General features: G+C 50.5%; 1 protein-coding gene across 5 annotated transcripts; it reads left to right on the top strand.

Moving 5' to 3' along the window:
* Nucleotides 1–10: 10 nt before the first annotated feature.
* Nucleotides 11–10075, top strand: LOC144735544 (uncharacterized). Of its 5 annotated transcripts, none has more exons than XM_078617975.1 (5): nucleotides 11–1178; nucleotides 6345–6521; nucleotides 6892–6981; nucleotides 7281–7424; nucleotides 8285–10075. In XM_078617975.1, exons 2-5 carry the CDS (start codon nucleotides 6377–6379, stop codon nucleotides 9340–9342), a joined length of 1437 nt encoding a protein of 478 aa, XP_078474101.1. In that variant the 5' UTR covers nucleotides 11–1178; nucleotides 6345–6376; the 3' UTR covers nucleotides 9343–10075. The 5 variants fall into 5 exon arrangements, with proteins under 5 accessions (XP_078474101.1, XP_078474100.1, XP_078474099.1 ...); XM_078617974.1 differs by lacking the exon at nucleotides 11–1178 and adding an exon at nucleotides 1904–4482 and having other exon boundaries at nucleotides 6895–6981; XM_078617973.1 differs by lacking the exon at nucleotides 11–1178 and adding an exon at nucleotides 1911–4482.
* The last annotated feature ends 7179 nt before the right edge of the window (nucleotides 10076–17254 follow it).

Below are 17254 nucleotides of genomic sequence, written 5' to 3'. Positions count from 1 at the left end.
CTCAACACTGCCCATAGACTCAACACTGCCATAGACTCAACACTGCACATAGAGTCTATGGGCAGTGTTGAGTCTATGTGCAGTGTTGAATCTATGGGCAGTGTTGAGTCTATGGTGCAGTGTTGAGTCTATGGTGCAGTGTTGAGTCTATGGTGCAGTGTTGAGTCTATGGTGCAGTGTTGAGTCTATGGGCAGTGTTGAGTCTATGGTGCAGTGTTGAGTCAATGGTGCAGTGTTGAGTCAATGGTGCAGTGTTGAGTCAATGGTGCAGTGTTGAGTCTATGGTGCAGTGTTGAGTCTATGGTGCAGTGTTGAGTCTATGGGCAGTGTTGAGTCTATGGTGCAGTGTTGAGTCAATGGTGCAGTGTTGAGTCAATGGTGCAGTGTTGAGTCAATGGTGCAGTGTTGAGTCTATGATGCAGTGTTGAGTCTATGGGCAGTGTTGAGTCTATGGGCAGTGTTGAGTCTATGGTGCAGTGTTGAGTCTATGGTGCAGTGTTGAGTCTATGGGCAGTGTTGAGTCTATGATGCAGTGTTGAGTCAATGGTGCAGTGTTGAGTCTATGGGCAGTGTGAGTCTATGGTGCAGTGTTGAGTCTATGGGCAGTGTTGAGTCTATGGTGCAGTGTTGAGTCTATGTGCAGTGTTGAATCTATGGGCAGTGTTGAGTCTATGGTGCAGTGTTGAGTCTATGGTGCAGTGTTGAGTCTATGGGCAGTGTGAGTCTATGGTGCAGTGTTGAGTCTATGGGCAGTGTTGAGTCTATGGTGCAGTGTTGAGTCTATGTGCAGTGTTGAATCTATGGGCAGTGTTGAGTCTATGGTGCAGTGTTGAGTCTATGGTGCAGTGTTGAGTCTATGGTGCAGTGTTGAGTCTATGGGCAGTGTTGAGTCTATGGTGCAGTGTTGAATCTATGGGCAGTGTTGAGTCTATGGTGCAGTGTTGAGTCTATGGGTGGTGTTGTCTTGTACCCATCTTGCCTTCTGCTTCCATCGTTCCACATCCTTTCGTCTTGTTCCACATCTTGCTGTTGCCCCCCCCCCCCCCACTCTGTGCGGTCAACTCGTGCTGCTTGTTGCTGCCCGCTTGACCGTTTCGCTTCGTGGAGCTTCACCAGCGCTGGATGAGAGGGCCCCGTGCCAGCCTGACCATACTTCACCACGCCGGTCAGCCACAGAGGTACGGTGCTGTAGAAGGTGCAGTGTAGCCCTCTTGCAAGAAACCCACAGATTCACGTGGAGACCCATAGACTTATATATATAAACCTGTACACTAATATACTTGTATAGAAACCTTTATACTGATATACTTATATAGAAACCTATATACTAATATACTTGTATAGAAACCTATACACTAATATACTTATATAGAAACCTTTATACTGATATACTTATATAGAAACCGTTATGCTAATATACTTGTATAGAAACCTATACACTAATATACTTGTATAGAAACCTATACACTGATAGACTTACATAGAAACATATACACTGATAGACTTGTATAGAAACCTATACACTAATAGACTTATATAGAAACCTTTATACTGATGTACTTATATAGAAACCTTTATACTGATATACTTATATAGAAACCTTTATACTGATATATTTATATAGAAACCTATACACTAATATACTTATATATAAACCTATACACTAATATACTTATATATAAACCTATACACTGATAGACTTCCATAGAAACCTATACACTGATAGACTTGTATAGAAACCTATACACTAATAGACTTATATAGAAACATTTATGCTGATATACTTATATAGAAACCTTTATACTTATATAGAAACCTATACACTAATATGTTTTTATATACTTATATATAAACCTATACACTAATAGACTTACATAGAAACCTATATACTAATATACTTACATATAAACCTATACACTAATATACTTATATATAAACCTATACACTGATAGACTTACATAGGAACCTATACACTGATAGACTTGTATAGAAACCTATACACTAATATACTTACATATAAACCTATACACTAATATACTTATATATAAACCTATACACTAATAGACTTACATAGAAACCTATACACTGATAGACTTGTATAGAAACCTATACACTAATATACTTACATATAAACCTATACACTAATATACTTATATATAAACCTATACACTGATAGACTTACATAAAAACCTATACACTGATAGACTTGTATAGAAACCTATACACTAATATACTTATATAGAAACCTATACACTAATATACTTACATAGAAACCTATACACTAATATAATTTTATATAAACCTATACACTAATAGACTTATATAGAAACATATACACTAATATACTTATATATAAACCTATACACTAATAGACTTACATAGAAACCTTTAGACTAATAGACTTATATAGAAACCTTTATACTAATATATGTTTATATATACGTATATATAAACCTTTACACTAATAGACTTACATAGAAACCTATACACTAATAGACTTACATAGAAACCTTTAGACTAATATACTTGTATATAAACCTATCCCCTAATAGACTTATATAGAAACCTTTAGACTAATATACTGATATATAAACCTATCCACTAATATACTTGTATATTAGTGGATAGGTAAGAGCCATAAGACAAGAAGTTAATGTATTATATCTGTGTAGACATTTGATGTACATCTGTCTGACATTTGTTGACGGGCTGGTCATATTCGATTTAGAATATTCCAACTGTTTAGAACCCCCCCCCCCCCTGTGGTTAGACGCTCCGTTGGTTTAACCCATGACGTCACGTCCGGTTTTCACAGTATAAAGGGGGGCGGGGGGCGAGTGGACGCAGTCTTCTACCGTGCGACAGGGTGATGCAGCAAGTGGACAGGCGAATATATAACTTTAGAAAATGCTCGTTTTTGTGCAACTAAGAAAACAGGACCCTGTGGGGTGGGCTGGTAGGAACGAACAAATGAATGGCTATAATAAAATGAAATGGGGGTACGATACGAAGGGAGAGTTTGAGGCCTAGTTCTAGGCTTTAGGCCTAGCTGTAGGCTTTAAGCCGCTGTGAGTTAATTTTGAATTTAAATGTTTTAATTAAAAACTATCTCAGGGAATTATAAGGGAATGTTACACTTGTTTAGCCAGGAAAGCCTCACTGAGTCTAAAGGTTTTTGTAGTGTCCTGCCAAGTGTTTGCAGTAGGGGGCGATGTTGCTACACCTAATCGGACGGACGGACGGACGATATAATCTATTGTAGGCTGGTTCACTTCGTTCCTACCAGTATAAAGAAACACTTTGAGTGAAGACACCTCGAACACGCGTCAGACTTGTTGCTCCCACAAGTTAAGGCGTAGCTTATTTTCTGGTACAAGAAAGCTGCGCCTACACTATACACTAATATACTTGTATAAACCTATCCACTAATATACTTATATAATAAGCTATACACTAATATACTTATATATAAACCTATACACTAATAGACTTATATATAAACGTATACACTAATATACTTATACAGGGTTCCATACTCTTTGGTTCTTTCGGTAAAGTCACGAAGGTAGAAAAATAATAGATCACGACGTTTCGATCGCAACACAAGCAATCGTCTGATGGTGGCGGGGGGGGGGGGGGTGTCGACAATTTTCGGAAACCTTTTAGATCAACTATTTACCCCCCACTTTCTGTAACTTTTTCGACTTATAATTTTGTTGACGGACAAATGGACAGACAAACCGCATGCCCGGGCTTTCACAATAGCTTAGTATTTGTGTACGTATATTTTATGTTTTTAAGTTTTGAGAAGTTTTAAAATATATTTTCCCCCTGGGCAACGCCGGGTACTTCCCGCTAGTCTTACCGAAAAAAGGCATTTTTTTGTCTGCGTGTCCGTCTGTCCCTCTGTCTGTGTACATGCAACTTGCGAAGGAAGGTTTTAGGGAGAGCCGTTTGACTGGTTCGATTAGAAAAGTCGAACTGGTAATGATATTGTTGGTTTTTGTAGTTAGGCTGTTAGTAGGATCTTTATTGATTTTGGAGTAGCTACCATCGGACCATATCCGCAAAGCTGTTTCTCCAACCATAGAGAAACAACCCAATGAGACATCCGATCAAAACCATCACGTTACCATACATAGCAGGCGTTACCAAAAAGATTTCCAAAATCTTAAACACAATATCCAGGTCTGATTCAGTACAGTACACAAGATCCGTGATCTAATCCCATCCGTAAAGGATGTCATTCCTGACATGCAATACCCTGGAGTTTACAAACTTAGTTGCACTTGTGGTGATTGTTACATTGGGGAAACAAAACAACATGTATCGGACCGCATTCGTGAGCACAAGGCGGATTTGAAACATGGCAGAACTGGATCTTCTGCAGTTGCTGATCACTGCTACGACGCTGTGGGCTCTCATGATATTGTTTTTTTCCGAGACCAAGGTACTCTGCAAACCGTCTGGCCACTATGAAAGGTTTGTTCATGAAGCCATCCAGATATACAAACACAGACATAACTTCCACCGAGAGGATGGATTCAAATTGAGCAATCATTGGAAGGATGTTATTAACCAGGTAAAATCTTAATTTTGTTTATAATTTGCTTCCATACCCACATTCCCAGTTTCTGCAGCATGCTACCCCCCCCCCCCAGGCCCGCTCATTGCCCAGCTCCGGCATTGTGTCTCGCCAGCCGTGTCTGCCGCACATTCCACTAGGATCTTATTAACATGGTAATATCTTAATTGCTTCAGCGCTGCAGCACAACAACAGTAGCTTCACTCCCCCCCCTTACTACACACCCCCCGCCCCCTGCATCTCTCCTCCCTGGCTCCTCCCCCCCTCTTACCTTATATAACCGCTTGTCACAAACAGCTCTCTTTGCCCATGACAGTAATTTTGTTTCTTGCTGTGGTTGTCCCACCTGATGACGGAAGCTTGTGTTGCTTCCGAAACGTCGTGATTTAATTTAGTTATTTCTATTTTTAATTTTTATTGTTATTTTTTCACCTACGTGACTCTACCGAAAGAACCAAGAAATCGTATATCAGAACGTTTCGATCGCAACGCAAGCGGTCGTCCTCAGGCGGAAAAATAATCCAGCCGTGGAACTACTGAACCTAGCAGTTCCACTGCTGGATTCAAATCAAGGTGGGGTTTTACCACCAGCCCCACCAAAACTAAGCACCTGCCTGGGTATTTTGATCCATCAAACACTCCACTCCCTCAACTCCCCATTGGTGATGGAGCATTTGTGGAGAGAGTTGAAAGTTTTCCTTACCTGAGCGGCATGCTCATGACCAGCTCTGGTTTGACAGCAGACATCTCACTCCGAATGAGTTGGGCAGCATCTTTTCATCGGCTGCGTAACGCTGTGTGGAAGGTACCTGGTCTGTTGCTCCACACGAAACTTCGGGTCTTCTCGACCACGGTCATGTCCTCCCTTCTCTTTGACTGTGAAACGTGGACCCCTCTAATGGAACATCAGGCTGGCCTGCCTACAATTCATCCTAGGTTTAACCAGGCTGGATTGTGTGAGGAGCTCACAAATCCTTGAAAGATCTGGACAGAGTCCCATTGGTGAGCTCCTCCGGCAGACAAGGCTGCATTGTTTGGGTCATGTAGCCCTCATGCCCAGCCACTGCATGCCCAAGTAACTTCTGTTTGGCTGGATAGAGGGGGCTAACCGGCATGACATGGGCTGGAGAAGAGATGGAGTGATGTGGTCCAGGAGGATGTGGAGCTGAGTGGACTTGCCGATGACTGGTACCAGCGATGTCAAGATCGGCCTCTGTGGAGGAGGCTCGTGAAGGATGCTGCTGGGCAGTTGGAGGCCTCCAACAACAACGAAGGGCGGAGAAGCGACGCTCACGACAACGAGCGGAGCGCCGGGCGGCTCAAGTGCAGCAAATTGGTGCAGTAGGGGACACAGCTGGTTGTGCATTTGCCAGTCATCTCAGTCAACCCATGGCACCTGCTGGGTCTGTCTCGTGGCCTCCTGTCAGCGAGCCTTCGACACTTTCACGTGGCCTCAAAGTGCACCTGGCCTGGCACGGGTGCAGCGGTGACGTCACCATAGCTTAGTGGCAAATGGCGGTTGTTGTTGTTGGTAGTGGCGAGCGGATAGGCGGTGGTGAGTGGATAGGTAGGTGGCGTTGGTATGGTGGTGGTCGTAGTGTTGGTGGTGGGCGGGGTCTTGTGGTTGGGTGTGTCCCCTAGCACGGCACAAGTGCCATGGTGACGTCACCGCCACGTCGCGGTGAATGGCGGTCGTTGTTGAGTGAATGGGTCCGTTGGTGGCGATGAGGCTGCAAGACGGGCGCCGTGTTTGTTTCAGCTGCCTCGCCACGAGATTGGACGGCTCCTCAGATGGCTTCGCCACTTCCTGCACCTCCTCCTCCGCTCGTCAAACAAGAGACCGATGATGAGGAGAGCCCAGCCACTGGGAGGAGCCCTGACCTTCCGGTGAAACGTGAAGACGCCGCCGCTGATGACGGCGACGATGAAGCAGCCGGTGAGGTCGCTCGGCGCGTCTCCTGTCACCGTCAGCTGGTTTGGACCAGGGGTGGTGCTATCATGAACCGCCTTAGACAGAGAGAGACACCCAGACCCAGGGCTTGAACCCAGCATCTCCGTGTCTCTGGCTCGGTCATCATGAACCGCCTGAGACAGAGAGAGAGACACCCAGACCCAAGGCTTGAACCCAGCTTCTCCGTGTCTCTGGCTTGGTCATCATGAACCCCCTGAGAGAGAAAGAGACACCCAGACCCACGGCTTGAACCCAGCATCTCCGCGGCTCTGGCCCAGCCACCGTCTCCCTGAGCCTCTTGGTCTCCTCTTGTCTGTGCAGCGGCAGCAGCAGCAGCGTGTGTGTGCGCGTGCAGCAGGAGCGGTCGTGAAGCAGGAGGAGGGTGAGGGCCGTCTGGGCCCCGAGATCGTGAGGACGCTGGTGAAGAGCGAAGTGGAGGAGGACGGTGAGTGAGGCAGCGAGAGAATTTTACTTTTCGCAGCGAGGGCAGAAACCTTGACAAGATATTTCCAGAGGGGCCATGATCATCCAGCCAAGCATCTTGTGTCTCTCTCCTCACCAGCTGCCCAAGCCGCCCATGTCTCCCCGCCCTCGCGCTCCGGACGCTGGTTAAGACTCCCTCCCTCCCACCCTCCTTGAGCTGGCTCCATGCTTGAGCCATCGGTTGTGCAACTGAATCAACGTGGATCCCGCATGCCCCATGCCCCACGCCCCACGACCCACGATTCACTCTCTCACCCACAGCTCCAGACCTGAAGATCGTTAAGGTTGAAGAAGCGACCGAGATATCGGAAGAAGCGGCGGCGGATTCCCGCGATGGGCGTCTGGAAGCGCCGGACCAGAACTTCGTCGAGGTTGAGTTGTCCGAAGAGGAGGACGTGGGTGGAGGTGAGAGTTCATACACAGAAAGACAAAGATCCCCCGTGTAGCCCCTAACGGGCTGTTGGGGCAAGTGCTGTTAGCGAGTAGCACCGCCACGGTACACGAGGGGGTGGGGTGGCCATGCCTGGCCGCCTTTGTCTCCCTAGTGGCGATGTTTACTACGCACCACACCAGGTGTTCATTTGAGGCTGAGTTGACCTAAGGGGAGACACAGGCCCAGTTCAGATAATCGCCACTGGTGGTGGTGCTGGTGGTGGCAGTGAGAGGGAATCGAATTGTGGTCTCTGCCGGCTTCGTAGCGCGGCGTAGCGCTAACCGCTAATCCGTGAAAGCGCATCATCTATTTGGCGTCCTCTGGTCTAACACCGTTTGAGACTGCGCTCTAAAGAAAGCTGCCTCTGGTGTGGATCAATAAGTTTCAAAGACAATGCATCACATACTATCAGAGCATGTTTTTTGTTTGTATTTTCACCACAAGTATCTGTGGTTAATGCAGCAACACGATTCCTTGTAAAAGGTTTCAGTTTGGTGTTTGAACGTCTTAACACGACTGTTTTGTTGCCAGAAAAAAGGTGAAAACCTATTCTTATATTTTGACACTGGCAAAGGAGGTTTCATGACTAACGTCATCGCCGCGATTGAAGATGACCGACACCGCCGAGTGGCGTTGTTGACGCTCGTCCACGCTTTTACGCTCGTTCACGCGTTTTCCAATACCTCCGCGGTGAGCGCGGAGGTATTGGAATCTGCCGGCCCCGTCGGATTCGGATATCCCGGAGGCTCGCGACGTATCGGTCGGCCAGCCTCCCCCGTGACGGAGCCGTGTGCTGTGCGTTCCCCAAACCGTGCCGCGGCGGCGGCGGCAGACGGAGCCGCCCCGAGGACCGAACCACGGTCCAGGCGCCTCGGAGCGCCGACGGCGGCCGTGGACGCCGCCGACGGCAGGCGGCACGTCTGCGCGCGGTGCGGCAAGCGGTTCGCCCGCGCGTACGCCCTCAAGACGCACGCGCGGACCCACACCGGGGAGCGTCCGCACGCCTGCGGCGAGTGCGGCAAGCGGTTCGGGACGCGGCACAACCTGGCGACGCACGCGCGCGTCCACACGGGCGAGCGGCCGCACGCCTGCGGTGTCTGCGGCCGCGCTTTCTCGCAGCTCGGCGACCTGCGGAAGCACGCGCGGACCCACACGGGCGAGCGGCCGTACGCGTGCGGGGTCTGCGGCCGCGGCTTCGTCAAGCGCTTCGCGTTGAAGACGCACGCGCGGACGCACGCCCGGCCGCCCCCCGGCGCCGTCGCGAACGCGCGTCGGTCACACGTTGAAGTGGGCTCTCGGAAACACCGACAACAACAACAACAACTCGGGGAGAGGCCGCACGCCTGCCCAGAGTGCGGCAAGCGCTTCGCCCACCGCTACCTCCTGGAGATCCACGCGCTGAGCCACACGGGCGAGCGTCCGCACGTCTGCGGCGTCTGTGGCCGCGGCTTCGCGCGGCGCGGAGACCTTAGGAAGCACACACAGACGCACGCAGCCGGCGGCGTGGAGAAGCCGCACGCGTGCGGGGTCTGCGGCCGAGCGTTCTCCCACCGCTACCTCCTGGGGATCCACGCGCGCGTCCACACGGGCGAACGGCCGCACGCCTGCGGGGTCTGCGGCCGCGCGTTCGCTCAGCGGAACGTCCTGAAGAGCCACGCGCTGACGCACACTGGCGAGCGGCCGCACGCGTGCGGCGAGTGCGGTCGCGCGTTCTCGCAGCGCTCCAACCTGGAGGCGCACGCTCGCGTCCACACGGGCGAGCGGCCCCACGTCTGCTCCGAGTGCGGCCGGGGCTTCTCCCGCCGCTCCGACTTGAGGAGGCACGCGCGGACGCACGGTGTGGGAGACGCGCGTCGGGACGCCGATGCCGCTTCTGCGCCCGGGAGCTGACCGGGCGTGCAAACGTTGGGGACCGCAGGAGCTCGGGCGATCGCAGGAGACGATTCTTCGCTGCTGCTGCTGCTGCCCCTGCCTTCCCACGCTCGTCTGCGCCTCTGTGGGACCGCTGCGCGCGTTGATAATTCTCCAGCAGTTTGCTCGAATGAGCCCGGCAGGGGCCGGACTTTGGAGGCGGCGCCGCTGTACCGGGATGTTATCTCGCTCGCCCGGCATGCAGGAGGCCGTGGGGGTTGATCCAGACCCCTGAGGCTCTACCTCTCACTCCTGACCTCTCTACCTCCCCTCCTTCCCTACCTACCACTAGGGGTCGGCACGGTTTGGCTCAAACCACCAAACCGCGGTTTGAACCGAACCAAATCGGTTTGGTTTGGCTCTGTTTGAACTGGTTCGGTTTGGTTTGGGGCTACGAAAACCGACTCGGTTTGGCTCGGATAGGGTGGAACCGGCTCAAACTAGTTTGGTTCAAGCCAACTTAAGAGGTTTGGTTTAGCTTAGTTTGGTTTGGTTTTGGTTTGGTTTGGTTCAGTCGTCGCTGGTTTGGTTTGGATTGCTCAATTTGAAACCAGTTTGAGTCGGTTCAAACCGTGCCGACCCCTACCTACCACCCTCCCCTCCTTTGTTTCTTAATATTTTTATCGATCAGAAGAAACACAAAAAATGCTCGGTTAGGCGGCACTCGGCTTCGTTCATCATGTCGTTTAAAAAAATAAAAGTTTGGCTTTCACGGTGTTTTTTTTTCTTCATATGTACACGAAATATTAGGCATGTACCCCCTTTCGATTTAAAGCTTTCGTGACTGCAGGGATTCATCTTCTTGATTCTTTCGGTAAAGTCACGTAGAAGGGAAGTAATAAAATGATAAAAATAAAACATAAAACAATTCTCACGACGTTTCGGCTACAACGCAAGCAGCCGTCTTCAGGTGAAGAATGAGACACTGCCAAGCTAGGAGCTTATATATAACCTTCTACAAGCAAACTGAGGGCACCCCAATGGGCTCCCCCCTATCTCCGGTTGTAGCCAACATTTTCATGGAGAAATTTGAGACTGACGCCATCCAGACTGCCACTCTACACCCGACCTTATGGAAGAGGTACGTAGATGACACTTTTGTCATCTGGCCACATGGCCGGCCTGCTCTAGACCAATTTCTCGACCACATCAATTCCATACACCCAGCCATCAGATTCACCATGGAAGTCGAAAAAGATGGCAAGCTACCCTTTTTGGATGTCCTAATTAAAAGGAGACCTGATGGTTCAATGAGCCATTCTGTCTACAGGAAAGCCACCCATACGGATGCCTACCTAAAACCGGATTCCCACCACCATCCATCCCAGAAGAACTCCCTCATCAAGACTCTATACCATAGAGCCCAATGCATCTCCGACCAGGAACACATTGCCAGTGAACTCAAACACGTACGCCAAGCTCTTAAGTCTAATGGTTACTCCGACTACACAATCCGCAAGGCCATCACTCCAACCGTCAAGAAGGATCCTGCTGAGGAGCCTTTCAAAACCATCACCTTACCCTACATTGCTGAGGTCACAAAAAAGATCTCCAAAATCCTGATCAAACACAAGATTCAGGTACGATTCAACACAGTACATAAAATCCGTGATCTGGTTCCGTCTGTAAAAGACGTGGTTCCAGACATACAGTACCCTGGCGTCTACAAACTAAGTTGCCTCTGTGGTAGCAGTTGCATTGGAGAAACCAAACGACATGTCTCGGACCGCATCCGTGAACATAAAGCTGACCTGAAACACGGTAGGACAAACACCTCAGCCGTGGCAGATCACTGTTACAATTCAGTGGGTTCACATGACATTGACTTCTCCAAGACAGAGGTTCTCTGCAAGCCATCTGGCTACCATGAGAGATTCGTTCATGAGGCGATCCACATATACAAACACAGAGACAATTTCAACCGAGAAGATGGATTCTGGCTCAGCAATCATTGGAAGGACGTAATAAACCACTTCGGATCTTAACTGATTGTTGTTCACGTTTATGGTGACTTTCAGACCGCAGTCCACTCACTGGCATTAACTGTGTATCTTGTGTTCTCCACAGGGAATGCATTATTTGCTCCGCTGCGGATCTCCTGCCACCGTTTTTCCCATTCACATGTTTCATTGCTTCTACATACTATTAACATGCCCTCCCTTTGTTAATGCTACCCCCCCCCTCCCTTTGGTGCTGCTGATCCTGCATAATGCATGGGCATAATATGACTTTGAAACCCCCCCCGCCCACCTCCTATGCATTTACCATGAATATGCTAAATTCCTCTTGATATGCACATTCTTTTGTTAAGGCTCTCTTCTTCTTCCACCTCCAACTCAGCTTATATATAAGCTCCTAGCTTGGCAGTGTCTCATTCTTCACCTGAAGACGGCTGCTTGCGTTGTAGCCGAAACGTCGTGAGAATTGTTTTATTATGTTTTATTTTTATTATTTTATTACTTCCCTTCTACGTGACTTTACCGAAAGAACCAAGAAGATGTACCCCCTTTCCCATGTAACAAAAACCCAGTCGTGGGCTGTGTTTACAGACACAACGTTAAAGAAACACCTTTAAACACCTGTCAGTCGCATCACACAGCACCCACTGCGGCCGAACGCGTCGAAAAGGATGGAACTCGCACATCAACTGAGGGGAGCGAAATTCTGGCAGAAACCACCAGGGCCTTGAACATGCGGCAGCGGCTGAATTAGGCCAATGCCCTCTATTGCACGTTGTCTGGCGCTACAGATCGCCAGTTTCGCATCGTTTGTGACTAAGTTCACGAAGCCCTCTTATAAACTTTGGGGTCTGCATTCTCGCAATGTCCAAAATTAAGAATCGCGGGAGAGAAATTAAGCTTAAATTACACTAAGTTATTTTGTATCAGTTTGAAAAAGTGAGTCGAGGCTTTGACAATGTATGTACCGATGCGCTTCTGTTTCATTCCAGCGTGGAATAAACATTCTGGCTTAATATCTGTGAAACATGCCCGAAAATGACTTGTGGTCAGAGTTGTCACGTTAACCATGAAACAAGGACGCTTCTGCCCTCCACGATGGCTGATCTTTGGGGTGTGTAGGGTTGTGCTTACAGTAGACCACTCGGAGGCCTGACTGTGAGGGGATGCCAGCTTTTATTTCCCGTGAGAGCCAACACCAGCCATCCAGTGCAGAGGGGCTAATCGCCTGGAAAAAGACGGCTAACATATTCTTGGGTCTTTCGGCCGAACAAAAGCTGTTTCAGCATGCGGTGGCTGGGCATGCGGGCTACATGACCCAGCAAAACGCAGCCTTGCCTGCCGGAGGAGCTCACCGATGGGACTTTGTCCAGATCTTTCAAGGATTTGGGAGCTCCTCACACAATCCAGCCTGCAGGTTAAACCCAGGATGGATCGTAGGCAGGCCAGCCTAAATGTTTCTAACCGGCGAAGATGCTCCATTAGGGGGGTTCCACGTTTCGCAAGCGTAGAGAAGGGAGGGAATGACCATGGCCGAGAAGACCCGAAGCTTCGTGCGGAGTGACAGACCAGGTAGCTTCCACACAGGATTACGCAACCAATGAAAAAATAATGCCGCGCGACTGATTCGGAGTGAGACTTATTGATGTCAAACCGGAGCCGGTCATGAGGACACTGCCCAGGTATGGGAAACTCTCCATTCTCTCCACAACTGTCACCAATTGGGAGTTGTGGACGTGGAGTGTTCGATGGTACAAAATACCCAGGCAGGTGCTTAGTTTTGGTTGGGCTGATGGTAAGGCCCCATCTCTTAGTGGCAAGCTCCAGTCTCAGCAGCAGCGCCTCCAACTCTTCCTCTGAGTGAGCGGCAATTACCAGATCATCGGCATATATAACATGGTTGACCACACCCGGGCATTTGATCAGCCTCCCATTGTATCTGTACCAGATGGAAATTCCTCCGATACAGCCATCAAAGGCTTCATGAACTAGTTGATCGAAAAAGGTGTTAAATAATGTGGGAGCCAGATGACATTCCTGTCGCACCCCAAGGTGAACAGGGAATGGCTCAGACTCCTGGCCACTTAGTTATACCCGGGCCCGCTCACCACCATGAAGGTCCTTAATGATCGTGAGCAGAGGGTCAGGGACTCCGAAAGCATGAAGAACAACCCAGAGCCCAGGCCTACTGATGGTATCATAGGCCTTGACCAGGTCAATAAAGCAGAAATGTAGGTCTTTTTAGAATTCCCTACACCTTTGCTGTAGCAGACGGACAGAAAATATGGCATCTGTGCAGGACCGCCCTTTCCTGAAACCGCATTGGGGCTTCGCAAGCCTCTCCTCAGCGTGCCTAGCAAGGCGATATTGAATAATCCTTGCCAGGACCTTTCCCGGCACACTGAGGAGTGAGATGCCCCTGTAGTTGTTACAGTCTGTGCGGTCCCCCTTCTTAAAGAGGGGGACCACCAGAGCATCCTTCCATTCCTGCGGAACCCGTCCAGTGGTCCAGACTTGTTATGATGTCATATAGGGCAGTCTGTGCACAAACGCCACCCTCTCAAAGCATTTCACTTGGGAGCTCATCTCTGCCCGGTGCATTTCTTGGTCTCAGACTCTGGATCGCTTTTATTACTTCCTCAACAGATGGCACCTCAGCCAGCCACTCACATGGGGTGACTTCTTCCAATATTTGAGACACCGCAGCCTAAGTTGGGTCATCCCTACTTTGTCCCATGATGTTTTCCATGCCGAGCGATTTCCCCTCCCCCAGGACATGACAGAAATGCTCAGCAAATCTGTAAACCTGTTCCTGGGGGTCGGAGATTGGATCACCGTTTTTTCCCGTAATGATAGTAATAGGTGTGGCGCTGCAGGTTACTTTTTTGATGAAGTTATAGCGTGATTTGTGATCGCGGGCCATTGAGGCAGACTCCCATCTCAGCAACCCGTGACCACCACCCATCCTTGCAGCGCCTCACGGCTCTCCCAACCTCCAAGCGAAGGCTGCGGTAAGCCTCCTCATTCTCTGACATGGGATGCTGTACACAATGAGAGTGGGCCTGTCGCTTTTTCTCAGCCAGCCTGAACACCTCCTCCGTCAGCCAGGGTCTCTGGGGAGGTCTGAACCGTGTACCCAAAGCAGCCATTGCAGCTACATGAGCCAGTCCTAAACCTTGCCCATTTCCCCTCGACATCTGCAGGAGTGGGGGACGATGCCAACCCCAGCCACAAGAGATGATTACATTCTTGCTTGCAATTTTCATCAGCTAGCTGAGACCAGGCCACCTTGGGTTTGAATGGGGTCCTGGGTGTACACCCACCACCGGAGTGGAAGAATGGCAGGCGCATCTTACAGATGACTAGTCGATGGTCAGTGGGCAGATCAGCTCCACGGTAGGTCCTGGTGTCAAGGACATGGGCCCGCATCCACTGTTCCTTAATTACGTAGTCCAGCAGATGTTCTTGCTTGGACCCGGCATGCATCCATGATGTTGTGTGGATGCGCCGATGCTGGAACAGCGTGTTGGTAATTACAAGCCCATGGGCTGCACAAAATCTAGCAGCCTCCTACCGTTGTTATGAGCTGATCTGGCCCATGCCTTACAATCACTCCAGACCAGGTGCCAGCATCATGACCAACTTGGGCATTGAAGTCGCCCAATAGGATGACTCTATCCCGAGGGGCCACTTTAGCGAGCACCTGTGACAGGTCATAGAAGGCATCTGACTCATTGGCCGTGCCTGCATCCCTCCACGGATGTTCGTCTTCGGTGGAGGCATAAGTAACCACAACCACCACTCCTTGCCTCCGGTTGATGGGAAAGCGAGCCCAAAGTAGCCTGGGGCTTACAGCTTCCCACACCTCTCCTGCCCCGAGTGGAGGACTGTCCAGCCCTCATGGTGGCAGGAGCCAGAGCCGGTCCACCGGACCTCCTGAATACCACAGAGATCCAGGTGGTACAGGTCCAGCTCCCGACAGAGGAGTGGCAGCCTCTCCTCTGCAGTGAGCATTCGAACATTCCACGTGGCCATCCGTAGTGGCTTTTTGTTGTGTCTGGAAGTGCCCGAGGGTAAAGATTCAATCTCCTGGCTCCGCCAAATGGGGTTTGGCCAGGAGACGTCATAGACGCCTGTCTCTCCGGGGCCTCCGGCACAAGCTTGCTAATTAAAAATTTCGGTCGTAGTTTAGTGGTAGTTAATTGAAGGTGGAGAGGTTACCAGCCCCTCGCACCCGTCCAGAGCCCCCGTTTAGCCGCTGTGGCGGTCACAGACGCCATGAAGGGAGAGGCCAATCGAAATTGGCCCTCCCTCCCACAGCACTGCCCACAACAACGTTGTCCGTCCGGCACCATGAGATAGGGGGTTGTTTTACCAGACAGACTCACCACACAGAGACCCACAGACTCACCACAGAGACCCACAGACTCACGCAGAGACCCACAGACTCACCACACAGAGACCCACAGACTCACCACACAGAGACCCACAGACTCGCCACACAGAGACCCACAGACTCACCACACAGAGACCCACAGACTCACCACACAGACTCCCACAGACTCACCACAGAGACCCACAGACTCACCACACAGACACCCACAGACTCACCACACAGAGACCCAAAGACTCACCACACAGAGACCCACAGACTCATCACACACAGACCCACAGACTCACCACACAGAGACCCACAGACTCACCACACAGAGACCCATAGACTCACCACACAGAGACCCACAGACTCACCACGCAGATACCCACAGACTCACCACACAGAGACCCACAGACTCACCACACAGAGACCCACAGACTCACCACACATAGACCCACAGACTCACGCAGAGACCCACAGACTCACCACACAGAGACCCACAGACTCACCACACAGACCCACAGACTCACGCAGAGACCCACAGACTCACCACACAGAGACCCACAGACTCACCACACAGAGACCCACAGACTCACCACACAGAGACCCACAGACTCACCACACAGAGACCCAAAGACTCACCACACAGAGACCCACAGACTCATCACACACAGACCCACAGACTCACCACACAGATACCCACAGACTCACCACACAGAGACCCACAGACTCACCACGCAGATACCCACAGACTCACCACACAGAGACCCACAGATTCACCACACAGACCCACAGATTCATGCAGAGACCCACAGACTCACCACACAGAGACCCACAGACTCACCACACAGAGACCCATAGACTCACCACACAGAGACCCACAGACTCACCACGCAGATACCCACAGACTCACCACACAGAGACCCACAGACTCACCACACAGAGACCCACAGACTCACCACACATAGACCCACAGACTCACGCAGAGACCCACAGACTCACCACACAGACCCACAGACTCACCACACAGACCCACAGACTCACGCAGAGACCCACAGACTCACCACACAGAGACCCACAGACTCACCACACAGAGACCCACAGACTCACCACACAGAGACCCACAGACTCACCACACAGAGACCCACAGACTCACCACACAGAGACCCATAGACTCATGAGTAGACACCAGACTGACACAAGCGACAGAATTCCAACTTTGTTTTATTCATCAGCAGCGCCACCGTCACAAACAGTGCAGTACACGCAACAACTCACCAACAGCTACACAACAACTCACCCACCACGTGACTGAGACCCCCCCCCCCCCCAGTCCACCCCACCACGTGACTGGGACCCCCCCAGTCTACCCCACCACGTGACTGGGAGCCCCCCAGTGGGTGAGTGAGTGGGTGAGTGAGTGGGTGGGTGGGTGAGTGAGTGGATGAGTGGGTGGGTGGGTGAGTGAGTGGGTGAGTGGGGGAGTGAGTGAGTAGGTGAGTGAGTGTGGTGAGTGAGTGAGTGGGTGGGTGGGTGGGTGAGTGGATGAGTGGGTGGG

The sequence above is a fragment of the Lampetra planeri genome, chromosome 55 (genome assembly GCF_965212315.1).
Source record: "Lampetra planeri chromosome 55, kcLamPlan1.2.h2, whole genome shotgun sequence".
NCBI lineage: Eukaryota > Metazoa > Chordata > Hyperoartia > Petromyzontiformes > Petromyzontidae > Lampetra > Lampetra planeri.
Note: the sequence above shows the minus strand (reverse complement) of the source record. Positions and strands in the feature narration are given on the sequence as shown.